At 33.7% G+C, this 27,685-nt stretch overlaps 1 protein-coding gene across 2 annotated transcripts in view; it reads left to right on the top strand.

Annotated features, from left to right (window-relative positions):
* Window positions 1–12,132: 12,132 nt before the first annotated feature.
* The window catches only part of LOC143234879 (3-phosphoinositide-dependent protein kinase 1-like), a 62,749-nt gene continuing 47,196 nt past the window's right edge, over window positions 12,133–27,685 (top strand). The window contains exon 1 of one of the 2 annotated variants that reach the window (XM_076472569.1): window positions 12,133–12,268. In XM_076472569.1, the coding sequence (XP_076328684.1) occupies window positions 12,245–12,268 (24 nt within the window). In that variant the 5' untranslated portion in view covers window positions 12,133–12,244. Of the gene's footprint in view, window positions 12,269–23,748; window positions 23,959–27,685 lie in introns of those variants that run through there. The other variant, XM_076472571.1, reaches the window with a different exon arrangement.

Genomic DNA, 27,685 nt, shown 5'->3' with positions numbered 1-27,685 from the left:
TCTATATAGTCTTGTCTTTTACATTCAGTAAAACTTAAGAAAATGTAGTGCTTATTAAAGCAAACAGTATTCGTTTCAGCATAAAAATTAACTAGAATATTGATCAATGAAAGTTTGTTAATAACACAACGCCATGTTAAGCTCAATTAAAGAGTATTTCCGTAGATTATCAATTTAAGAGAAACCAGAACTAAATGTTATTAGATGATGTTTCCAGTACTACAACAAAAACTTTCGTTTTAATATAAAAAAAAACAGGACAATACAATAATTTAGAATTATAGTAAAAAATCAAACCTGGCAACACAATATTTTTAATAATTTCATCTACTAGATGAGTAATAACTATAGGAGTAATATTGTAATGTTACTAGTGTTATGATACGATAACTGTGTTAATATAAACAGGCACAACCTACTGCAACAGATATTTTATTTATTTGTTTTTACTAGTAATACGTGAGCAATTTAATAAGTGATTAATCTATCATAGAGTGTAATAGTTTTAATAATTACAGTATTGTCCAAATGCTGCTCTTAATCAAAATGACGTTTGATGTAAGAGTTTTCACAGAGGTATGCTAATTTGAAACAGCAGCTATACAGTATATTATTTTATTCCACATGTTTATATATACAAAAATTATATTAAATTGTTGCTGTTTTATTTTTAACAATCCTGTTAATCATTTCGATTGTGGATTTTAAATCAGAAGCTATAATTACAAATATCTGATTTGAAATCCCTAATGAACAAATTAGGAAAATGCTAATAAAAAGTCATAGGTTGCCTATAGTTGTTTCTATCAAAAATACTAGGTTTTTTTTTGTTTACAAACTTTCCCCATCTTTCAGCGTTCAAAACCGTAATAATTTTTTGTCGCTCGCTGCAATTCGATATAATATTCTTTTTCGTATATCAATAGCAAGATAAAATATTATTTCCGGTGTATTAGCAATATAATAACAGTTGTTGTTTAAGACTCATACATATGGATTTTTGTCTATGTTAAAATATAATTCAACAAAATACGTTAACGTAGAGAAAAGGACATTTATGTATATAACAACATTTTTACTGGGAATTCAACATGCAATTCTTTTAATGCACAATGAAATAGAAAATTGAGAAAAAAAATAGTAATAGAAGAAACAGCACGCTGAGTGTTGGTTTGTCTTAATTATCGCATATTTTTATTTTAATGTTATAAGAGTGATGCTAAATATCTTAACGTGGACAATGGTATTACCCTCTCGTCAGTAATCCAAAACGAGGGACGAAGAGAAATAGCTTATTAGCCATGTTATAAATAAATCGTACACATACAGAAACAGCAAGTGTATTTTTAAGATTACGTATAAAATATTCCAACATTACAATATTAACTATTAGATGCAAAATATATTATTATAACGTTTCCAACAGACGTGCCCCCCAGTGGCTCAGCAGTATGTCTGCGGACTTACAACGCTACAAACTGGGTTTCGATACCCGTGGTGGGCAGAGCACAGATAGCCCATTGTGCAACTTTGTGTTTAATTCAAAATAACAACCAAGAGACGTACTTTTTCATGTAAAACTTTCGTTTCAGGTTTGCAAAAATACACTAAAATGTGATAATAGTGTTTTTCCAAATCCTTTATTGACCAGATGTATTGTAATTACACAGCCATATGTCAATGTTCAGGGATACTTATGAGAAACAGAATTTCCTTAAACCACTTAAATATCAATACTGTGGAGCATTTATTCTTTCGTTTTAGTGCACAGTTACAATATAAATTATCTGCGCTCTTTCCATCTCAAAGAATCGAACCCCCTATTTTATCATTGCACTAGCAGAAGCGCCGCCTTAGGAGCAACTGTTTGGTCAGGACTTTAAATAACTGGACGGTGAACTTCTCTATCATGAAATTGCTCCTCACTTCTTCTGACTGCATATTGGCAAGAAATTTCATGGGCTTCTATATTTCGGATTTGTTCCTGGTTTCTTCTCATTGGAACTTACCTCATAAGTTTGTGAGCAAGCCTACCTCTTTCTGTCTGTAACTTGCATCCTGAGATTTTTGTTTTCTTTCTGAAAGTTTCAAACTCTCTTTGGAAGAGATCGCTTTTCTGTTTGGCAATTTTTGGCATTTTTCGGTGTTTTTTATCATTTTATACTCACACTGAAATAAAGAAATATTTGTATAACATACGAAAATCGAATTATTGCAAAATGTTTTCAAATTTGCATGTAACGAACTTTTTACGAAAACTTGCGATTCCTTTGGTCAAAGAACAATTTAATTCATAGCGTGCACTTGGATTCTCTACCAGAAAAAATCACTTCTCTTCTGAAATATCACACTGATTCTTCACTAGGAGGAGTCACTATAAAATTTTGCATTAAACTCACTTTACCACAATTTTAGAAGTTTTATTTAAAAAATTAATTTTGATGGTAATAATAAATTTACAAAATTAATGTATGTTCTTAAAGAGGAAAGATGTACCATTTCTCCTTTAAGGAAGCAAATTTGGGAAAATAAATGGTATAAAACAAGTGTTTATTATTATTTTTTAAATTTTAATAGGGTCAGTTTTATAGCATTTTCCATTTTGGTGTGAGATATAAACTTATTTTTGACTTATTTCATTGTAAAAGCAGATACATATACTAAATAAGCTTTTACGTAAGAATGTGTGTGTTTTTTTTATATTAAAAACACATCACCCTATCTTCTACTTATACTGATGGGAGTTGAACAACTGACTTTGAGCGTTATAAATCCGTAGACTTACTGCTGTTCCAGAGGGGGGCTTTTTCATACGCGACACAACTGTGATGAATTTTTTATGAACATATCCTTACGATGTTAAAAAATTGTCCGAAGTTTCATCCAAATCTGACTTAAACAGTATAAGTTTTGTGAACATACAGACATTAGCCTTTTATATATAGTTGTCCGTCGTCTCTAGGTTTACTGCGTACCGTTCAGACAAGGCATCAATATATATAAAGCACCTGAAGCTACCCACAAAGCTAGAACTGGCATGATATAAGAAAATTGTGAACTGTCACCATGGATGCTGCTGCCAGAAAAAACAGCATAGACACAACTCATCAGCTTCACCACAATAAAGAAGTGCTATCACCTTGATTAAACAGTACATGATTCATGGTCAGCTCAAGTTAAGATGTGAGTCAACAGTGTCAATGGTGATCAGAGCATGTGACAAACATCGAAGTGTGCCAACAAACCACAACATTTCATTAGATGAAAACTATTTTGGGGACAGGAAAATGAAAGTCCTATGAGGCTGTAGGTCCAGAATAACACCCAGTTTACTTCTGATGAGTAAATGACAGGCAAGGTATATCTGTGTGTGTGCTAACTGATGGGAGATGTAAAACTTTCCCACAGCATGAATAAAAGTGGGCACTCCTTACTACATGGCAGACTTTGAGGCCAGGTAAACGAAGGCACCCATCTACGACTTGATGATTGGCAATATACCAAGCTGTAAAAGTTTGGAGGAGTCCGGCAGAAAAGAGACTGATGAGTTTCCTGCAATCACCACTCAATAAAAGAAAAGCAAGCAAGACATCAAACCCCTGCAAGTCTCAAAAGGTGACATCCCGAATGTAGGTATATGTGAACTGTGTACAGACCTTCGTTACAATGTAAATTATTACAACTGCATCCAGAGCTTTAAGTAACTGTCTTTTGTTTTTTTGGTTTTTGTCAATGTCAACGTGCGAAATATCTTTCCATTTCGGAAACTGTTTTTACCACATTGTCACAAAGTTCATAATCATGTGAATGTTTAGCATCTTCTCTCCACTGTGTCAAAGACTTGGGTGCTCTAGCTGTAACACATGATCGTTATGGCATTGGTATTAACAGTAAGATATTTAAGAAAAAGCAGCCCAAAATAATGGAGCATGCTATTATGTTATTCCAGTAGTGCGTACTTTACTTGTACGTATATAATAGACAATGGCTGAAATAACTAATATAATATTGTTGTACAGCGTTGTTTAAATTAGTAATATAACAATTAATAACTACTCTGCATGCAGATAGTACAATACTTTTCAATAATAAAACGTACATATTTATGCTAATTTAAATCTAGTTCCCTGTGTAGTGTTACAACGGAATGATGATTTCTTGATTTTTCATTCAGTGTTTGTGGGTTTTATGTTGACAGCTATATAATTGTTTAAACTACATTTCATGTCAAATTGCTTCCAGATTTAATCTCATATCATCATTTTTTAAACAAATTTCCTGGGAGGCATGCCCCCAGACTCCCTTAGTATTATATACCGGCTTTTTCTCTCACAAATTGGAATTCTCCTTTCAAACATTTTGCTTATGGGTCTGATAACATTGCAGTTTTCATTGTAACATTAATTTAGTTTCTTTCAAGAATAGTGAACTTTTCACAAACTCTCCAATGTGATTAAAAGTCGGTTTTCAAGACTACAAATAATTATCACAAAAACACAAAAGTCCATGGTCAAATAGATTTTTAAAATTCGGTTTTTTTGTGTGTTTTTTTGCGCTGTTTTTCTCCTCAAAACAACATTGTCCTCGAAACATGAATGGAACCTTAGTAGATCTTAGGACTTGTGAGATTTTGTCAGATTCAAACTTATTATTTTGTTAATGATACAATGAGATACGTCTAGTTTAATCACAAAGAATTTTTGGACACTATTGTTTTCACTTCATGGATGAAAGTGTCATTATAAATGGGTTTGGGATGTTTTGGAATATGTTTCCTAAATATTGTACCGTTCAAGCTCTTTACGTTCCATGAAGAGCTATGAAGGCCTCTTTTTCTTAGAATGTTATGTCATTTGGCTCAGCTTCGTTTGAAAATATTAGTATATATCATTTTTCCTTGAAAGGTAAAGTGATATATCTTTCAGCCATAAGTCTACTTGTGAAAGCATTGAACAGTTATTAATTCACTGTGAACCACACATTTAGGAATAGCTAGGTATGGTAAATCAAAATTATTTTTAATATGCAAATCAACAACTTAAATGACAATCACGAGCAATACAAAGCCACACTGGAAGTCATATATACCAGAACTACATTTACACAGTATTTGGTATTATACAGAAAGTGTGGTGCCACCAAAAATTTATTGTTTATAAAATATTAATACACTCAGATCATAAAGATGCGTTTATAACGAGGATTTAAAATTTCCAATACAGTGATATCCTTGTAGTTAATGGCATTGGAAAAATAAAGAATTATGGACCAACTTGAAGAAACATGATCATCCAGAAAGAGATCTGCAACAACTCAAATCTATGTTATGGTAAGCAAAATGTTGTATGGTCTAACAGATGAGAATCCAAGAACACTAATGTCAGTGGCAAGAGACTGTTGCCTGTCTCAGGTAGCAGTGTGCAGTTAATAAAAAAATCTTCATCTTTAAAAGTGACACAAGTTTATGTACTGACTCTTAATAAGATGGTATGTACATGTAACAATATAAAATATGAGGTAGAGTTAAATGTGATTTCAAACTCATAACATGCAAACATTAAATAAAATTATGTGAATTTTTTCCAATTGAATACTGATTTGTTTATTATGAAAATTTGGAAATAATAAGTAAATTAATATTTACAAGAGAAAATATCCCAGTGTTCTATTTAATAAAGTGGAGTTCTTGTTGAATACAAGGTCCAACAAGCTTTAATTTAATTTACTTCAAATTGTATTTTATTTTGTAAACTACCACTTTGGACAATAACTGTAGATTTTACACTAGTGAACAAAGATACATATATATGAGTAGAATATTATGGCTTCATTATGACAGTATGACTTCATCTTTATAAACTCCTTTGTTGTACCATCCATTTTGGCTGAAATGCAACACTGTGGTACTGACAACTGAGCTTCCATTGACAGTTTGTTACTTCTTGGGCATAAGTAAAAATGTCATGTCTGATCTTGGTACAAAAATAGGAGTTTTAAATTTTTCTTTGTCAAAGCCATCTGTAAAAATTGCCAATCATGTAAACTGCAAGTCTGTGGTAAAGTCATGAAATGCTAACAGAGCCTAATCCAGGAACTATAGGTTTCTAGATTACAATTAGAAGAATAAATTGGTTTTATGTCAAAACACGTTACCTTTTCACAGTTTCTAAGTTAACGATGTCTCCAAAATTAGAATATATGTAGGTAATAGTGTGTAGTTTTGGAAAAATGGCTAAACTTAGTGTGGACATAATGTGTGAGAGAGAAGTGAGCAAAAGTTTGATACACAGTGGTATTACTTCAGTTACACCACATCTTAAAACAAATACATAGCTTTCATAATATATGAAGTCACTAACAGAAGACTTGAAATCAGTGAAAATAACAGGATGATTTTAGTGAGATGCTAGTAAAATCATATGAGTAGTTTTGCAAAACCAAATAGGTGCATAAATAGAAACAATAGTGATTTGATATCATATGACACCAGAGGTGTGCTACCAATAAAACAAACAGCAGGCAGACAATTCTGGACATAGCTGGCACTAGGTTAGAGAAAATATTGAAAGAAATGATCATGCAACAATCAGATGTTACACAGTTGGCATTAGTATAATATTATAAGTCACTGTGAAAAAAGAAAGGATGTTAAGGTTCTGTATGTGTTTCAGTTTTGTAAATAAAGTAATATGTATTGATGTATTTGTACTTTCTTATACAGATAAATCTTTGTTTTACCAAACTGTATTTGACAAAGAAAACAGAAGTAAATGTGTTTTCAGTATTTAAATATTATCAGTTCTAAGTACTGCCATTTGGACTTTGTAATGTTCCAGTTATTTTTAAGTGGCTCATGAAGAAAATTTTGCATGATTTGTAGTCATCAAATTATTCTATATATGCAAAGACATATTGGGGTTTAAATGCACATTTCAGACAGTAAATGAAAATTAAGAACTTGTAGTGCAGTAAATAAGAAAGACAAATTTGAAGTTGAAATAGTGATTGTATGTGTTAATCCATAGAGAAATAAGATTTATTGGGCATTAGCTGGTAAGCACAGCATGTTAACCAATTTAACCATAGTTGAAGCAGTAAATGACTGGCTAACCTCTGAATAAAAAAGAAGTTCAAAGATTTCTAGACTCAGCATCATAAGATTTATTGTAAATTCCAGCACCACTAACTGTTTCAACTAAGGTAGATCAATGCTTTATTTAGAAGCACAAAAGAGAGTGAAAAATTATCCCCAAATATTGAGGCAAGTAATAGCAAACTCAGAGTTGTAATATTACAAGTACCTGATGGTATCCAATACTGTGTGAAAATGCTAAAACAAAGTGAAAAATTAAATTTCAGGCTGCTTTTAGAGCATAATGGAAGTTAAATCACTGGTGAAACATCAAAAATGTATTAATCTTTTTATTTAATACAACGGAAATGCTTGAGTTTGTAAAACAGTTAATATTCTATGTGTCCTCCATTTGCTTTTGTAATTGCAAACAGTCCTTAAGACATTGTTGCAACATGTTTAATCAAAATATTCTTTGGGATTTTACTCCTAGTGTCTCTAATATACTCCCATAAAATTTCTTTTGAAGCAACTTTTGACTTCACAAGTTTTTGATCTGTAAAATCCCAGATCTGCTCAATTGAGTTGATATCAGAGCTCTGTGGGGGCTATTGCTTATTTTGAATGACTCCAGCAGCTTATTTCTTAATTAAGTAATTTCTGCTTAGGTTGAAGAATTTTTGGACTCATTATCTTCTTGGTAGTATAATCCTTTACCAATAACATGCAAACCACTGGATAAATATATAATGGTACTTTTCCTGGTTCATTATTCCATTTATTTTGCAAATATCTCCTGTTGCTTCAGCAGAACACCCCAAAATCACCACACTACCTCCCCCATGCTTCATGGTAAGTGTTATACATTGAGATAATTATCTTTCACCTTTCTTTCATTGGACATACAACCTACACTTTGAACCAAATATTTCAAATTTGTATTCATCTACTCACAACACCCTTTTCCAATCATAAACAGTCCAGCTTTTGTACCTTTTAGCAAATTTCAGTCTCTGGAGATTAAAGTAAAGGTGTGTTGTTTTTTTAACTATTACACGACCAAATATTCAATTCTTGTTGAGTCTTTTTGATACTGGATACTTTTCTGCCATTTCATACATGGTCATTTATCTTATGCTTGAGATCAGTGGAAGTCTTACTTCTGTCCAAAAAGCTGCATAAGCAAAGAAACTTCACACCAGTATCATTGAGTTTAGGTATTCTGCCTCTTCCTTTCCAATTTTCAAATCTATCTGTCTCAGTCTCATGATCTTGGGTGTACTTGACAATTTTTGAGGAGCATTTATTGTCTGCAACAATTTGTTGGATAGTCAAGTCAGCATCACATAAAGCTTTTATGCAAATTCTCCATTCTACTGACAATTCTCTATGCTTTTTGGACCCTGGCATGACAACAAAACTTAATATATATTCCTAAACACTGCAAAGTTCAAGGTTTATTTGTGGAGCGCTATTAAATTGATTTCTTCGAACAGTACTATATGCTAGCTCCTTGCTAATTTTTTCTATATGGTTAAGACTGCATGGGATATCGTCATAGTTATTTCAAACCCTAAATTTGATTAGTATCTTCATTTAAGCAGAGCCTTATGACATGCCCTTGATACAAGTCTATAGGAATTCTAAAGAATGATATGTGTTCTTACCCTGGCTCATTCAATTGTCAATAGGGATCAGTGAAGCTTTACCATAGTGTTGAAATTTACATTCTGTAATGGAAAGAATAAAACAAAATATTGTCTTGTCCTAAAACTTTTGCACAGTAATGTATATAGATTGTAATACAAAAGATTTTCACAATCAGTAGCAGTAATTTCCATATTCAATCAATTTAACCCTTGACATAACTGTAGGCAGTAACAACACAGGTTAAAATCTGAGGCACTCTTGTTGTAAGTGTAGTTAATGCTGTAAATTACTCCATTGTGGAATTTTTCCATTACAGAGGTTTCCATTTCAAAAGCCTTCTATTACTCAATTATGATAGCATATAAAGTATGAATTGTTTGGTTTGTTTTGAATTTCGCACAAAGCTACATGAGGGCTATCTGCACTAGCCATTCCTAATTTTGCAGTGTAAGACTAGAGGGAAGGCAGTTAGTCATCACCACCCACCATCCACTTTTGGGCTACTCTTTTACCAACGAATAGTGGGATTGAGTGTCACACTATAATGACTCATGGCTGAAAGAGCAAGCATGTTTGGTGTGACAGGGATTCGAACTTGCAACCCTCACATTACGAGTGAAGTACCTTAACCACCTGGCTATGTGGTGCCATGTAAAATATGAAACTAGAACACTTTGCATGCCAGAGATAGTGAAGAAAGTAATACAGGTTGTGACCAGAAATTACACAGTATTTTTGAGTATTTACAAGCCTCTTTCAAATCACATAACCAAACAAAAGATTTCCTTCTAAAGCTGTAGGATATAACCATATCACAATATAGTATGGTATATATTGCAATATAGACCTTAATGTCACAATATAGTGTGTTACATATTGTAATATAGCCCTTTATATCACAATATAATGCAATAGAAAAATTTGCAAAAGTGGATCTCTACCTCTAACAAAACTATAGAATTTGTAAATTGGATCTTTGAAACCAATAAGACATGGCTCCATTAAGAAAGAGCATCAGGTCAACATACCATTTCTTCTTCAAAATGCAAACATGTAGATATCTGAAGCAAGCCTCCAAAATTCATTTTCCATGTACAGTTTAAAGAGGATGGAAATTTTTTCCTCTGTGCATTGTTCAAAAGTCTCCTGAACTGCAGAGAAATTTTTCACCAAACCAGAGCTATTAGATAGAATATCATTAATTATTCAAGAATTATCTGTAAGGCTTAGACACTAATATTTGTAGTTTTACCATTGATAGTGAGTACCTTCCTGTAACATACAAAAACTGCCTGCTAACATCTACCAAACAAAATTACTACATAACAAAACATAACAGCTAGCAGTTGTCCTATTTCTTAAATATTTCCAATAATCCATATCAATTATATAAGTAATCAGAAGTGTAATAATGAGTACCTTACAACTATTAAAATCTATAGCAGGTTCTCAGACAGAAAATTCCATGTACTTTATTCAATACAAAAATCAGATGGCAACAGGGATGCCATATGTTATTGCATATGCATCAAAGTGTGGTACTAATACAATATGTTTTGTTCTATATAATGAAAATGCTAACAATGTCACACAAAGTTGCAGCATATAGTGAATGGTGTTCCAATGTAATGAACTGCTGTGAATATAGCTGGATCTCTTCTAAAAATAAAAACATTAGTAATCATCAGTTACTTTACTGAATGTGTTGAAATATACCCACTTACCTACTTAAGCACAGTCTGTGGCTGAAACATTTTCTGTGCATTGAATACTTTAATTCAGAGAACTAGAAAATATTAATATACATCAAGGAATGAACTTTAATAGCTTAACGTTTTAGGAATTAGAGAGTGGTGAAGAACTGACCTTCAACACATCATTCTTTGATGTCAAGCTAAATTACTAGTGTAAACTGTCAAGAATGTGCTTGCAAAGTTTGTAACTTCTTGTGATATTTTGATTTAGATGATCATCTCTAGTACATAAGGCAACAAAGCAAAAGCAAAACAGCTGATTCCCAAACTAGTTAATATTCAGCAAAGTTTACACTCCCTGTAATTTTGTTGAGTTTCCAGCCAGTACTGGAAATATTCTCAGGAATATGGAGTGGTTACAAACTATAAAACCTACTATTCTGACAAATACGATTTTTATGACAACAAATAGATAAAAGCAGATTTACAACAAAATGAGGATACAACAAAACTGTCAAAGGTAAACAGTTCAACATAGAAGTTAGATTTTAGAATGGTATGTATCAACATAAAATTAGCCTTTCATATCCAGTTTATATAGGCTGTATTTTGTGGCTTGACAGATTAATCCATTGAAGCACCTAACATTTAACTTTCAGGTTGGAACATGTCACAATATTATAAACAGTAATATATATATTTTTATACTGAGTTTATTTTGTAGTAAATTCTAAATCTTGGTTTCTCATATTAACTTAATCAAATAACGTTAATATACTATATACTACACATTGACTTCTTACTGTAATTTCCAAACTAAATAATTAACTTTGCAAGTTAGCAAAAACAAATTAAGATTTAACGAACATAACTAATCCAATTTTTCAATAACTGTATGTGTCAAATATGTATTTTTTTATATCAAACAGATGTCAAATTTTCATAAAAGTTACATTTATTTTGAAAGAAGATAATTTGTTTGATTATTTGTTCATAAGCTGCTGTTGTTGTTTTTGAATTAAGCAAAAAACTACCGTGCTCTGCCCACCACGGATATCGAAACCCGGTTTTTAGAATTGTAAGTCCAGAGACATACCGCTGAGCCACTGGGGGGCTGTTCATAAGCACAAAGCTACACGATGCACTATCTGTTTTGTATCCACCTCAGGTACCAAACCCCGATTTTTAGCATTATTCAACTTTCTCCTGAAACACCAAATGGGGCATTTATAAGGGGTACAGGACCCGGCCTGGCCAGGTGGTTTAAGGCGCTCGAATCGTAATCTGAGGGTCGCGGGTTCGAATCCTGGTCGCACCAAACATGCTCGCCCTTTCAGCCGTAGGGGCGTTATAAAGTTACGGTCAATCCCACTATTCGTCGGTAAAAAAGTAGCACAAGAGTTGGCGGTGGGTAGTGATGACTTGCTGCTTTTCCTCTAGTCTTACACTGCTAAATTAGGGACGGCTAGCGCAGATAGCCTTCGGGTAGCTTTGTACGAAATTAAAAAAAAACAACAAAGTATGCAGTGGAAGTAAAAAATGGAGCATGGGCTATATGTATCTTTTGATAGTATGTCTGATTTTTCTTTTTTTAGTTATTCAAAACAAAAGAAATTCTTCATAATTAACTTTGTGCAAGTATATCTGATAGTAAGAAACAAATTTTTTCCATTAACGAACCTGGCAAAAGTTGTAAACACTACGTATCGTTGATTTAAAACGTAATGCTTTGAGAGTATCCTTTCAGGGGGCGCTTTGAGGCATTTGACATGGCCGAGTTTAGGCAAGCGAGTGGGTGTTGGGTTTCTGTTTTGTGAATTTGGTTATAATGACATCCGTAAAAGAGGGATTGGTATGTAACATGTTGATATTTTTATCCGTTGGAATTTTAAGACCGATTTTGTACACTCATTATTGTGGTTTTAAAGTGAATTTTCTTTTCCGTTTTTTTTGTCGTAATGGTATACACGATATTAGCATTGTAAATTGTGATTAGTGAAAACTAAAATATAACAAAGTTGTAACGTAAATTTATGCATAAAGTGATGAATGTTGATACATATCCTACTCTTAAGCCTGTCTAACTGTAATACAGTGCTGTCTAGTGTATAAAGTAGTATAGAATAATATTAAATAGTTAGGCTTAGCCTAAAGTATGAATAATGTAAAAAAAATTATTGTGATAAATTAATATTAGTAACTTTATATATTCACTTAGTATTACTAATAACGAAAGTATGTTGCTTTCGAAAATGGTAAAAGAGGTGTTGTAATGTAAGACGTTGTGTAAAAACTATTTTGGACAATTTTCCCACGGCTACTAGAAATGTACTAGTAGTTGTACTGCTAATGACTCTAATCAACGTTAAAACTTAAGTTAGTACTTAAACAAACAGTAGGTTTGCATGATGACTTGAAATAGATTCACTTGAATGGTGTGTAGTGACACAAATTATCAAGTCAATAACAACTTACAAAGACAATATATTAACTTTTAAATTTAGTTTTTATTATTACTACTAGTACTAATGTAAGTTGCCATAAGTTACCACTTTTGACCATAAACTTACTAATAATGATAGGCCAGATTGATTAAGGTGTTTGACTAGTAATCTGAGGGTTGCAGATTCAAATCCCTGTTGCACCAAACATGCTTGCTCTTTTAGCTGTGGGGGCATTACAATGTTATGATCAATTCCACTATTCATTTACAAAAGAGTAGCTCAAGAGTTGACAGTGGATGGTGATGACTAGCTGCCTTCCTCTTGTCTTATACACCCCTCGATGTGGATTCCTGTACGTGGTGAGGGGACTTCCCAGAGAAGGTTCTGTTCTTACAGTTTACCTCCCCTTGGATCTCGGATCTAAACATCCACCTGCGTGTTTGCCGTGCGTGGTAACCCGTGCGTGGTAACCCGTGAAGGGGAGGAGAGAATTCTGGTGATTGAGGGGTCCATCTCCAACATGCCACTTTGGCCTTGAATTCCTGTAAATGGGCAGTCTTGGGGTGGCCCCCCAGGATCAATCAGCTAGTTCATTTGGGCCAGGGTCAATTGAGTACCAGCATAGGACATCCACAATGGGTGTTGTGGACATTGTGTCTGACACTGGTGTTCAGGTATAGTGCTCACGAAATTTTCTATTTATTATGGATACTCCTAAAACAAAAAAATAACACAACTTGAAACCATCGAGAAAAACCCGACTACTGGAGAACTACCACGCATTGATGAATCTGTGCAGCTTAACTACCACATGAATCTGTCCCGCAATTCTTAATTTTGCATTCCATAAGTGACAAACCTCTCGGGCAGATGTCCCCATTTTTTATTCAGAAGGGCTTGCTGGCTCCCGTAATTCGGTAAAAAGCTACATTCAAGAGACATCTTAGTGGAAACATCTTCATCACAGCATTTCAAACTCCTCCTGACATCAAAGGCCTTGGGTGACATACCCATTGAGGGTACTCCTCATTCCACTTTGAATACTTCCAGAGGAGTTATAGTTGAAAGAGATTTAAGGACTGTCCCCGAATTGGAGATCCTCATAGGTTTCACCAGCCAAGGTGTCACAGCAGTATGCCAAATCTTCACGCGAAAAGAAGAAACTCTGGAACCAACAAATGTTCTAATACTAACATTTACAGTACCACATCCTCCCACCACAATAAAAGCACTATATCTGAATTGTAAGGTGCGACCTTATATTCCAAATCCTGTACGATATTGTCAACAATTTGGTCATTCAAAACCATCTTGCCATGGTTCCTTGACTTGTGCTCGTTGTGGTGGCAGACCATTATGCCACCGAATGCTAACCCAAACCACGTTGTATAAACTGAACTGGTACGCATCCTTCTTATTTTACCTCTTGTCCTAAATGGATAGAAGAAAAAGTACAACATCTCAAGACAGTTAACAATCTCGCTTACGCAGAGGCTCGAAAAGTATTATTACCAATTCCGTCCAGCAGTAATCAACAGTATTCTACAAGCTGCTACTCGCTGCATCCCTAAAACCCTTGGTGGAATTATGCCTGTTCTATAACATTAAAAACTCAGAAACGTGCTTGGGATAAATTTTGAAGATATCCCACGCTCTCAAACCGCATTGCATTTCAGCAAGCCTGTCCACACACTCGACAAGTTAGACGTCAAAGCCAGAAGGAATTTTGGATTAAATACACCTCCAGCATTTCTTCAACCACCAGCACAAAATTTATATGGGATAAGATCTGGAGGGTGAATGGGAGATATACTTCTGCCCTCCTTTCTATTTTAATATCTGATGGCCATGAAGTTGCAGATGCACAGAGCATTGCCAGTACTCTTGTGGAATTCTTCTTCTCTTTCAACTTATCCCCTTCCTTTTTAGCCATTAAAACATAGGCAGAGCATCTGCCTCTTTCCTTTTCAACTGACCATTCCTATGACAACAATTGCCCTCTTACACAGATGGAACTCAAACTTGCAATTCATCGGTCTAGCAATACATCAATCGAACCTGATAATATCCATTATGAGATGTTATGCCACCTTTCCCAAAACTCTCTTACTATTCTCCTAGCTGTCTTCAATCAGATATGGCAGGAAAATGTCTATCCTGAAGCTTGGCGAGAAGCTATCATACTCCCTATTTTGAAACCTGGGAAGGATCCAATGATTCCTTCGAATTACTGTCCAATTGCTTTGACCAGTTGTCTTAGAGAGGATAGTCAATGCCTGCCTCATTTGGTTTCTTTAATCAAACAACCTTCTTTCACCTAGTCAGTGCGGGTTCCGAAGACAATGCTCTAAGATAGACCACTTAATTTGCCCTGAAACATCAATCATAGAAGCCTTTTTAAGGTGACAACATCTTGTTACTGTTTTTTTTTATTTAGAAAAAGCTTACAATACAACATGGCATCTTATGATGCATTCACTTGTATGGATTGCAGGGTAACTTATCACTTTTCATCATGCAATTCTTAATGATGTGCCAATTCCAAGTCCGTGTGGGCTAAATACTTTCTCATTTTTTCCCTCAGGAACTTGGAGTCTCTCAGGGCTGTATATTGAGTGTCACACTTCTCATTATATAGAGATTAATGCCATCAGTGAACAGCTACCCCCTACAGTTGCAAACGGTCTTTTTGTTGATGACTTTCACATCTCATGTCAGTCATCAAACATGAGATTTATTGAAAGGCAGCTACAAACTGCAATCAATCACATACTGAAGTGAACCACAGCAAATGGTTTTAAACTTTCATCCTCTAAAACCATTTTTATGCATTTCTGTTGCAAACTGGAAATCACTCAAATCCAGAACTCCGTCTTGATGATTATGTACTTCCTGTCGTCCCTGAGGCAAAGTTCTTAGGTCTTATATTTGATTGTAAATTAAATTTTGTATTGCATATCAAATGTCTAAAAGCATTGAACATTCTCCATGTCCTCTCTTCTACTTCTTGGGGAGCAGATTGATATTCCATGTTCAAAATGTATCGTGCCCTTGTCTGATCCAAACTTAACTATGGGTCTGTGGTTTACGGTTCTTCCAGAATTTCAGCACTAAAAATGTTGGATCCAGTCCATCACCAGGGACTTTGGCTTTGCATTGGAGCTCTTCGTACTTCTCCTGTGCAAAGTCTGTATGTGAAATCTCATGAACCCTCTCTATATATTTGCCATTTGCAACTGTCTCTAATGTATGCTTCCGATCTTTGATCCTTACCACAGCATCCTACCTAGAGTTGTGTTTTCCAATCACAGTGGACCACACTTTTTAATAACAGAAAACCTGCCATTGTTCCTTTTAATCTCCGAATCCAGGCGCAATTAGTAGAATTGGATTTATCTTTGAATAATATTGCAGCTTCTTCAAATCACCCTATTCTATCATGGCAAATTACTGTCCTCAATTGTAACCTATCTTTGAGTAATCTGAGGAAAGTAGATACACCCAATTGGAAATATCACTCTTTTTTTTGCTGAACATCGTTCATATAATCCATCCATTCCTATATATACAGATGGTTCCAAATTGGATGAATCAGTGGGCTCTGCCATGGTTTGTGACAGTTCGATTGTGGCACACAAACTCCCCCCTACAATGTTTTTTTTTCACTGCCAAATTGTATCCCATCTCTTTTGCCCTAAATCATATTGAACTAATGCAATATACAAATTGTACAATATATACTGACTCACTCAGCTGTCTATAGGCCCTTGAATCATTCCATGATAGTCACCATCCTCTTCTCATCAATATTGAAAACAAACTGGCCCATCTTTCTCTCTCATTTGTCTCTGTCCAATTCTTTTGGATACCAGGTCATGTTGGTATTTGTGGGAATGAGCTGGCCAATAGAGCAGCAAAGTCTGTTTGTTCTGGATCTATTATCCCAGTACCCATTCCATACATGGACTATGGTCCAGTTATCAAATCCAGACAGTACACCAGATGGCAGGCAACCTGGAATGAACAACAAAACAAGCTTTTTCAAATCAAACCTTTTCTAGGTCTTTGACCCTCTTGCTTCTGTAAGGATCAAAGAGAGGAACTTGTTTTTGCAAGGCAACGCATTGGTCAGTTTTTTAATCCACCACTTCCTTTTATCTGGTACTGCTGCACCAATGTGTGGTCTATGTGACACTCAGATCACAATCATCCACATTTTATTGTCATGCCATCGTTACAGCCTAGAACGACAACACCATTTTAAAGATATTTGTAAGGCAGGCTTGCCCTTGACTTTGGCCTATATTATAGGTGACACTGCCCATCTCACTCATGTTTTTACATTTTTAAGACCCATTGGTCTGTTGCACTTAATTTAAGGTTTTTAATCAGACTATATAGTGTTTTAGCATGATTTCTTTTACACATTTTAATGTTTTCACACAATGTCTTTTGCACATTTCAACTTTTCTTTTGACTGGAAAGACCAACTTCAGGTGACTAACTGCAAGGGTGTACTTCTTGCTTCAGTCTTCTTGGCAGTTCCTAAATTTACATATTTTACTTTTTACCTTAATTGTCCTATACCTATACTGTACCACATTTTGTCTGGCACTGATAGCCTTGTAACTTTGTTCCAATAAACATTAAATACCTACCTACCTTGTCTTACACTGCAAAATTAAGGACGGCTAGTGCAGATAACCCTCGTGTAGCTTTGTGTGAAATTCAAAAACAAACTAATAATGACCTTTAAGTTATTTCATTTACAATAAAGTAAGGTAGTTACAGAGAAGTAATTTAATGTTTTAAATAAATAATTACTTGAGTTGCACTTTATACAAAATTATTATATGTAAAACTTTTAAAAAGTAACTACTAATTGGAACAGTAATAGTGCATATGTGTAATGAGTGTTCATGCAATAAACTTTCAGCTCTACAGAGAATATATTTATAGCTCCATAAAATATCTTAATTTATACATATTGCTATTTTGATACATAGGTAAGGATAATGTAGGTTTAATATGTCAACACATATGAATAGTGGTTAAATGTGGTATAATTCTTGTGTTAGTAATTGCCAACTCCCTTCATGAATGGCCATTTCTATTGTAGTTAATTAACACTTAGTTTTAAAAGGGTATAAAAAGTGACTCAACCTGATGAATTATGGAAAGATTTGTATGTGCCCCACTTGTTTTTTAAACATGTTTCTAAACTATTTATGGATCATATTGCTTGTTGGTCCATTACTATGTTGTTCACAAAATTTATAACATAAGGTTCTCATAAAATAGATTTTAAAAAATACCATCAATATTAAAGTTAATTTCATTAAATATTGCTCAGATTTTTTTGTATAGTCTTTCCAGAGAAAAGTTATTTTATCCAGTTTTGTCAGTTCTTTAGTAAGCAAAATCATAAAATTATTTGATAATTTGCAGTTTGTTGACTTCTACTGATAGAGCACAGTTTACTAAAAAAGAAGAAATGGTTAATATAACAGTATGTTCACTTCTGTTACCTATGGTGTGCAAATATGACACTTATTAACAAAATACCATTTGTAAACACTTGGGAAAACAAATGCATATTTATTTAACAATGCTTCCACAGACCAGGCATCCATATAGCAGACCTTAATATATAATATCATTCTGGAATGAGCTAAAACTATTTTTAGCATTTTCAGGTTTAACTAAAATTCCACATAAAGGTTTACAAAATATTTGCACATTTAGTGACTCTGTCACAAGTTTTTGATTCTCTTAATACATAGAAATAAACTTTGAAGATGTATGTACAGTGTCTATGCTTCCACTAGAAAAATAACTCTCTTAGCTTAGCCATTGTGGCTAAACAAAGTAATTTTCTTTTAGGCACAGTGACAGCTGTTTAGCCACAATTTTAGGTTGCCAAAAACTGTGTGGTGCATGACTTTTAATATGCATCAATTCCATCCAGTAAAAAATGGTTGTAATTATGTGAAAATCTACAAGACTTTAAGTTTTGTATTATTTTTTTATTCCCCAGCAATCTTCCAACCAAAAAAATAATAATAAAATAAACATGATAAAGAGGAAAATAAAGAGATACATTTATCAAAATAACACAAAGACAAATAAAAATGACTTTAAACTAGAATATAGTAGCATGACTATAAGTAGATAAATCCAATGGCAGCTCTTCAGCCAAATCATTCTCAACAGAAGATGTGGTAGAAGTTGACACTTGAGGTTCCGAACCACATTTCTTCAACAGGGAATGGTAACCACGTCTGTCTTTGTGAGTGACTAAGTATCTGAATGCAGAGTTGAAGTTAAAATGATCTAAAGGTTTGGACTCCATGGATAAGTTTAGTAACATTTCTGTCTTGGCCACAGACAGACTACTCCTGGCATCTGTTTTGATGCTGTTGTACCTGCTAATTCCCTGCTCACAATCAACAGAGGTAACTGGAATTATTAATCCAATTGCTGCAAGCTGAGACAGATTTGAAAAAGTTTGATGGATCTGGTGGATGTATTTCTTGTAGAAGCTCTTCATGTTTCCGTTTTTGTGAGCATCCTGTTCCATTATGTTCCTTAGTAGCAGCCTTTCTGTCAGTGCCTCATTGACGAAAGGAGAGAAGTGCTGGATGAGTTTCTTCAAATCATCCTCATCAGATATTGCTCTGCTGTGACATGGGGTAAATATTGAAAAAAATGACATGATGTTAGTATCTGGGGATGCTACTTGTAGTTTGTGACAACCACTTCAACAAATGACTCAGCAGCTGATCTGTACTTTTCACATTGTTTATCAATATCTTTGATGTCATGGCCTGTGTAAGAAGTGTAACCACTGGCATCAGAAGCTTGTGGAAGTTCCTTCAGTGCAGTCTGTGTGCAAGGACCAGGGATGTGTACCAGCAACTGAATTGACCCATCAATAATTGCTTTAGCCTGATCATAAGATAAATCAGCTCTCTGTAGAGATCTTGATAAAAGTCCAAGAATGCCAACAGCTTCAGCCACAAAATGTGTCTTCATGACAAAGCTATAACATGACATTTGCTGGACTAGACCATGTAGCAAGGCTCAGCCTGGAGTACCACGTTCTATTGCTACAACCTGCAGGCAGCTTATCACAGATGCAATACAGTTGACTAGTGCATGGACATAATAATTAAAAGAAAGCCATCATGTGAAGAACACTTGCTTGATTTTGTTGCTTTTCACTCCATGCAATACTTTGCTCTCTTCCAGAACCCGACACAATTTGGTAGAATATTTCAGGCTTTTTGCAAACTGGTTCAAAACTGAAATGTACTTCACAAGGTATGGCACCTGGTTTACTGCCTTTTCGGCTGCCAACTGTAATCCGTGTGTCAAACAATGACTTCTTATTATCCAAGGGCATTCCTCCTTAAATTTTGTAGGAACTCCTGTTTTTATTCCCACCATGACATTTGCACCATCAGTTGCAAGTCCAACCAAGTCAACATCAAACAATCCTCGATCTGCCTTGGGAAAGACGATACCCAAAAGTCTGCCTGCATTTCATCCTGAACTACATGATTTAGGGCACTGTACATATCATCCACACTGGTTGTGGGTGTATATGAAGCTCTCTATTCCACTTTGTGATTGAGTCTGTAGTTTCTTTAGAAAGGTCACTCCCTGTTAAAAAATATATAAGAACTTGTGTGTTGAAATAAGACCACCAATTAAAGTAATAAACAAAGATATTTGGAAGAGTTGGCTAGCTACTTAATTTTTGATAGATATTTTCAAAATATTTCACTTTTAGAAAATTGTCAAATTGCCTTTTCTTTTAAGAAAATACTGTAGAAAACAGAAAGTATCTTATTAATACTAGAATGAAGAATATTCTTACATTGAATACTTGTAGTGAAAGGAAGAAATGAAACTTCACAGTTGGGATGGCTTCCTTTGCTTGTACAAGTAGAAAGTACAAGCCACATACACATTCACAGCAGCATTTGACATATCCTTCTTCAAAACTTGTGATGCTACTGCACTGTGATGATTTTCTGACTGCTCATGCTTCACCAAGTCATCTTTTATAGGTTTAGTAGCAGTTTTCACAGTGGTAGCATGAATATTTGTTTTCTTGTTGTCCCTGCATAATTTGCAATGAAATGTATTTTGTTGGGAAACATGTTCCAGCCAAAGAAACTGTAAAAACCAAGTTTCTTTAACAACTCTGTGAAAATCACGGGTATATTTTTTTTCACACCGATGGTCTGATCACTGCTGCGAGCTTTAGTTTCTTCAGAGCTGTCTTTTCTTTTGGAAGCGGATTTCCCACCATCAGTTGATGTTGTTGCTTCAACCTTCTTTTGAAAAAAATTTTATATCTAACTGTTTAGATGTCTTTTTATCTGATCTAGGAGTTGTCATGATCTCAGTTCAAACATGTCAAACAAAACTTGGGATTTCCACTTTGATACAGACCATATGTTGGTTTGACGAAAGTCAGGTTTTCTCTGATTACTGTTTGTGTACCATGGGCAGAATCAAACATGTAGCATAAGAAATGAAAATAAAAGAAATCATTAGCACAGCTGAGTAATAATTTTTTTTAAATTTAATTTTTTAGTTGTCATAGCCCTGAAATCATAAAAATACATATATAAAGGAAATATAGATTACAGTCAGTGGTAGTTTTTAAAGATGTTTCTTGTTTCTTCAACTTGCTGGGGGACGCCTCTGGTCATTTGTCATCATTAATGGTGTGGATGGCGATAAAAACCACGAAAGCTGTTAAGACCAAAACTTGAGCGGAATAAATAAAGAAAGACCATCCAAGACCGAAAAATTATCATCTTTCATCACTGTGGCGAAACCAACACTAGATTTTTTAGCCACAGGTGATGTGGCTAATGGCTAGTGGAAGCCTAGGGTGTAGTGTTGTTGAAGATTAGGCATGGTTTGTTGTGTTCTTAGCTGTTTGTTGCTTTTCTTGTTCTTTGTTTTCAGAGTAGATATAAATATCTTTGCCTCAGCATCAGTGGAAAAATTATCATCCACTTGATAAATGGTAATTTACCATTTTCACTGCACCTTGCTTGCAGTAATGCTGGACAGATCGTACTATAGGTCCAAGCTGAAACCTAGACTTCAGCCAATGAAACCACTATCTTGTTGTTTCAAAAACTTGTTCTCCCATTTTCAGTCTCTCTTTCACTTCTTTAAATATTGTCAGCTAACATAACAGTGCAAGTATAATTTTTATTATACATTTTTGTAGCAGAACTTGTTGCACATAATTGGTAGATGAAAATAGTTTTGTGTCATCAGATTTCTTACAAATGTTATTTCCAGCCACATTCATAAGATCATCTGGATCTCCTGAGAGTATTATGGTGCATAGAACCCCTAATACAGTTACACAGAATACAATAAATTGGTTGTTTTTGTCAGGAGCACTGAAACTTGTTTCCTTCTGTGAAGCTTCTTCATTTAAAAAGAGTGGTGTCTGTTGATTTGCTACCAAAGAACTGCCAAATTGAATAGACATTGTTCTCATATCCTGTCAGAGTACTACAACATCTTAAATGCCTTGCTTTCGCACACAAGTTCTTGAATGATCTGTGTTGTATCTTTGATGTTACAAAATCCAAGGGATCCTCTGAAGTATTACTAGACATTTCATCTTCATCACTTTTTCAAGAGAATAGCATAATCAGTCCTTCCTTTTTTCTTTCTTCAGGACTTTAATTTGCTCTGCAGCTGTTTTCCACCTGCTTTTCATGCCATTTTGACCTATAGTTCTAAACTGTTTCATGTACACTGACATCAATGTACTGCATATACACACTTTGCTCTTACAAGCTGTTTTCTTCTTTTTCTATGTTAATGTTGCTTAATTAATACAAAATTACTACACTTACTGAATGTCAATAGTACAGTGGAGCGCCGTTAAGCCGCAGTATTTGGGGGGTCAACCTGCTTAACTGCAGCTTAAGTGGTCCGCAGCTTAAACCTTTGTGACTGAAAAGCTGAAGTCGCCAACAGCTCCGCCGAGGAGCCTCATCTGGGCCATTGTGTGATCATTATATCGAATTAAAAATAATACTTTAATTATTTATCACTTTTTTCACGGATTTACTGCGGATTAACTTTAACGTATGGAGAGGTGTGATTCGGTAACAATGGCGGCCTCCATAAAGCTGACATGGAGAGTGGATTAGGTAGATTAATGGTCGATTTCTATTGTAATATATTTTATTTATTTCCCAAATTAAAGCAAATCCTTTTTAAATATCCCCTTGAAGTTATAAAGCCAGGATTAAATTCGTAAGCTGCGTTTTTACATGTTCTTAAATTACCGGTGAGCCTCAATAATCCTCGCTCACAAGACTTGCTACAGCAGCTTAAGCGATTTCGCGGTATAGTGATCCGCGGCTTAATTGATGTCAGTATTTGTTTTGTGGCCAGTTATGGATCCAGTTTTCACAAATATTTTGGCAATTATCTGTTTTTTGTCCACTCATATTTTGGTAACAGTATTGTCCAATAAACAAGTGATCCAGAATGACATGAAAAATTAAGTTCTACAAAATCCTTGATGTCTAGTCTGTATGGCCTGTAGAAGCACTGTTAAAAAAATGTGTAAAAAAAAGAGGGGTTCAGTATTGATTGTTAATGTAAATTTACCTGTAAGTGAAATAAACATGTCAGTAATTCATACTTTTTTTAATCATATTTGTGTTTGTAGGAAGACTATTGTTCTGATGTGTGTGTCAAACAAAAGTAATTAGAGGTAGCCCAGTTTTATTCTGTATCACTGTAATTTTATATAAATGTTGGTAATTAACACATTGGCTGTCACATGACCTACTGGTGAGTTGTGCTCTATTTTCTTTTTAAAGGGCTACTTATTGGCTGGGACACAGTGGCTACATAAACATTCTTCCTTAAAAAATTAATTGTAAAATGACTAGCGGGACCCTGGAAAGTATTGGCAATATAGGCATGGAAACCGACATGTTAAACTTGTTACTGATATTACAGAGGGAAATATTGAAGAAACGATAAGTTTTTTTGGTATGACAAGTAATAAGTACTTGAATTATGAAAATATAAGGTAAGAAGATAAGAATTATTTTGGTATTACTTCAAATTCAGAGTAGTTAATAATATTGTACTTACAGATTTCACTAAAAGTAAAATAGAAAATATAATCCGTGATGTAAAGGCCGAATATGTTCTTTTATTCATTTCATCCTCTGCTGTGGACTGCAGTTTGGCCTATTTGAGACTCCTTAGCCCTTCTTGACTGAGAAGACCAAAAAATACTGTTAGGCCTCTCGGGTTTTTTGTCTTCTTTTTTCTTTTTTTTTAACTCAAACTATATATTAATCACAATTAATTTATATGTATGTGAATAATAATATGGCATTATACCTCATTTATTAGTCAATATTATATAGCAAACCAACTGTGTAATAATTATATTAATTTTTGTGTTTTAAATCCAAGATAAAATATAATTTGTAACATACCTTACTTGTGGTGAAAAGAAATCTGTAAGATAATCATTAAGCAGTTGGTGTGCTGAATAATATCAAATAATAAAGTAGGCACAATTTCATAATATTATTCATACACCAAAATTATGTTAACCAACTATATGGTGCGTTAAAAAGGACTCAAATAAGTCACATAAATAGCTAATATATTTTTTGTATGTTTGCAGCTAGCAGGTTATATTATACTACATTAATCAAATAGTAGATAGAAACAGATAATTATCAAGTGTTAAACGAGTCGAAATACGAGGTAAAATTTATCATATGAAAGAGTTAAAATTTTTCTTCATTATTGCTGCTGGTAGTGGTACTTATGTTGGCTGCTAAGTATTAAGTATTGTTGTCTGATAAATTATGTTTTAGCAGAGCTGTAACAAGATGTTTTGTCTATGTAGTTGACGTATTACTAGTAATTAACAATATTGTTATTTATTAATAGGGGTATCTTAGTGATAAATTTATCTACACTGTGATGTATAAATTTGGAAATGAAATAGTTTACTTTTTTAGATAGTATTTCACTTCACTTTGGTAACAAAGAATAAATATTAGCAAAAGTTTCACACAGTGCTTATGAGTATTATTATTACAAATAATATCAGTGAGTTTGGGCTCTATAAAAAAAAAAGTACGATATAATGGAACTACTTAATGCTGAGTTGGAAAACATTATTAAAAAAGTATTTGATGGTCCAGGCTATAAGCTACTTATAGGTAGAAAATTTTTCATTGGTGATTATTATAGGCCATCTGATCAGACAGATGATGTTAGTTAGAAATCTATATAAATATAATAGAGCTGTCTGTTGTATATCCATGTAAATACTTCACATGGATGTACAAACATTCACCAGATTTGGTATGGAGGTTCCACGGGGAGATGAATAAAATTTTTCAGTTTTGCATTTTGCAAATGGTATTGGTGTTTTTGTATTTTTTACAACTACCCTTGTTGATGGATCTTCACCAAATATGGCATGATAGTTTGTTGGTTCATGGAGAGAGATATACCAATTTTCATGTTTGTATTTTGTGTTTCTTATTGGCATTTTTGCATTTTCTTTACCACTATCTTACCTCATGTGAATGGATCTTCACCATATTTGGCAACAAGGTTTTTTGGGTCCCTACAAGGATACATGCAACTTTGCAGTTTCACATTTTTTGTTTTGCAGATTTTATGTGTATTTTTGCACATCTTTTACAACTGCATGTCTTCAAAGCATCTTTTAATGCCTTAAGATAATGTTTCATTAATCATGAATTTACATAACTTCTGTCCAAGGGATGGGTATTCCAGCTAGTTATGTAATAAAATACGGTTTAATTAAGAGTACTGATGCAATAGTTATAAAATTTGATTGAGATTGTATAGGATTAGATAATGAGGAAGAGAGATTTCTCTGAAATATTTTCAGGATTTTCTTCCCCAAAATGGTCAACCAAACAAGGGTGTGAGTCCAGTTTTAGATACACTGTTAACTAGTAATGCAGGTTTTGTTACACAGATTGAAGTAGGGTACGCTGGGGAAGAGTGATCATTCTGTAATTAAGTGTTAATAAAAAGAAATGAAATTTTTGCTCATAATTTGTAGAAAAACAAGGTACATTAAAAGCTTTGTTATCTAGCATTTTTGCATCAGAAAGCTCTTATAACTGAAAATTTCAATATCTCCAAATTGTAACTTAGTTTTGCTGTTGTGGCTTTGTTTACATTCTTTTACTGAGAAACTTCAGTTTTTAGCTGCTTGTACTATAATTTCATTTAATATACTGTATTTTAAAACATTTTTATATACTTTATTTTTTGCATATTAATGTTTAAAATTTATGATGTAGTAATACCGTAATTTATAATATGAACAAGATGTCAAAATGTTTCTTCTAAAATATTGTGAGAGAAATGCATTCGTAACCTAAATTTTCACCTATTCATCACTGCTCTTGTCTGCCAGATCACAGAAATAAAGTTTTTATTGTATATCATTAAGGAATTGAAATAATGGGTTAAAAGTGATATGAGACAGGAAATTTTTCAAAGTATTTTGCTTTTAATTCAAGATAGGCATGACATTAAAAGAGGGAATGAATAACATAGAAAGTAATTTATAATTGGCAACAAAGAAAGAAATCAGAGATAGAATTAATTAGCATTTAAGGTGGTTATGTCAGAGCAATTGTAGGTTGTAATTGATGCCAGTAAAGCTGGACCTGTGTTATTTGTGTTGTGCTTAAAGGGTTATTGCTTGGACATCTGTTTGTTTTTGTTTCTATTAATATTATTAATAGTGACAGAATAAACTACTGATGGCGTTAAACTGTCTAGTATTTTTCATTGTATTTGTGATGTTGAGGTACAACAGATTAACTAGAATCAGTGGGTAAATAGGACAGGTAGTTTGCAAATGTCTTTTATAGCACATGTAAGATTATACATTTTGGAGGAGAAAATTCTTAGTTAAACCTCACATGGAATATTCTCTGCACTATTGACACTTTCTCATCTAAGTAAATATATTGGCTTTTTAGAGAAGGTTTAGACTAGGTAAGTAGCTTATAGAATAAGTTGCCATCAGCAGTAATGGAGGCCAGAAAATTGCAAGATTTTGAAAGGGAACCTATAAATTCCTGAAAAATAAAGGGTAGATATAAATGTTTACTTCTCAGTTGTCCCATGTGTGTATGTAATGTTATGAAGAGTGAAATAGGAGTAGCAAGTGTTTGCACAACTAATATACATATATATCATTAATATTTTATGCTGGATACATTACTAATCTTGTTTTTTACAAAATGATCAATTTTATATTTTAAATATTAATATATTAATTCATACTAATTACCTGTGATTTTGTATTTACATTAAGCATAAAATAATTAAATACCAACAATCTTTAAATATTATCCAACAGTTTTTTAATTGGTGACAGACAATTACATTTGTATTAATTTTTAAACAACAAACATTGGTTTTATTTGTGGTGAAATGTTATCTTTTGTGAATGTGATAATTTCATTAAAAGCTGACAAGTCAAAGGGAAGCATGCATGTTCATTTATTGTATGTACAGCCTGAGTTCATCTAATTAGAATATTTAGGTAGTGTGCTGTATGCATCAGCTTGCCTTTTAAATGAATTTTTAAAACTTTTCAAGTATTTACTACCTCAGATAAAGAACTAACTTACCTGTCAAGTGATTATTGTAGAAGAGTACTTATTCTTGCTGTATTTGATCTTAAAACTGTGATCAATTTAGTAAGAGGTTCCAGAAAGTTAATCATT

Source organism: Tachypleus tridentatus, chromosome 12 (genome assembly GCF_004210375.1).
Source record: "Tachypleus tridentatus isolate NWPU-2018 chromosome 12, ASM421037v1, whole genome shotgun sequence".
NCBI lineage: Eukaryota > Metazoa > Arthropoda > Merostomata > Xiphosura > Limulidae > Tachypleus > Tachypleus tridentatus.
This window is presented reverse-complemented; position numbering and strand designations above follow the sequence as displayed.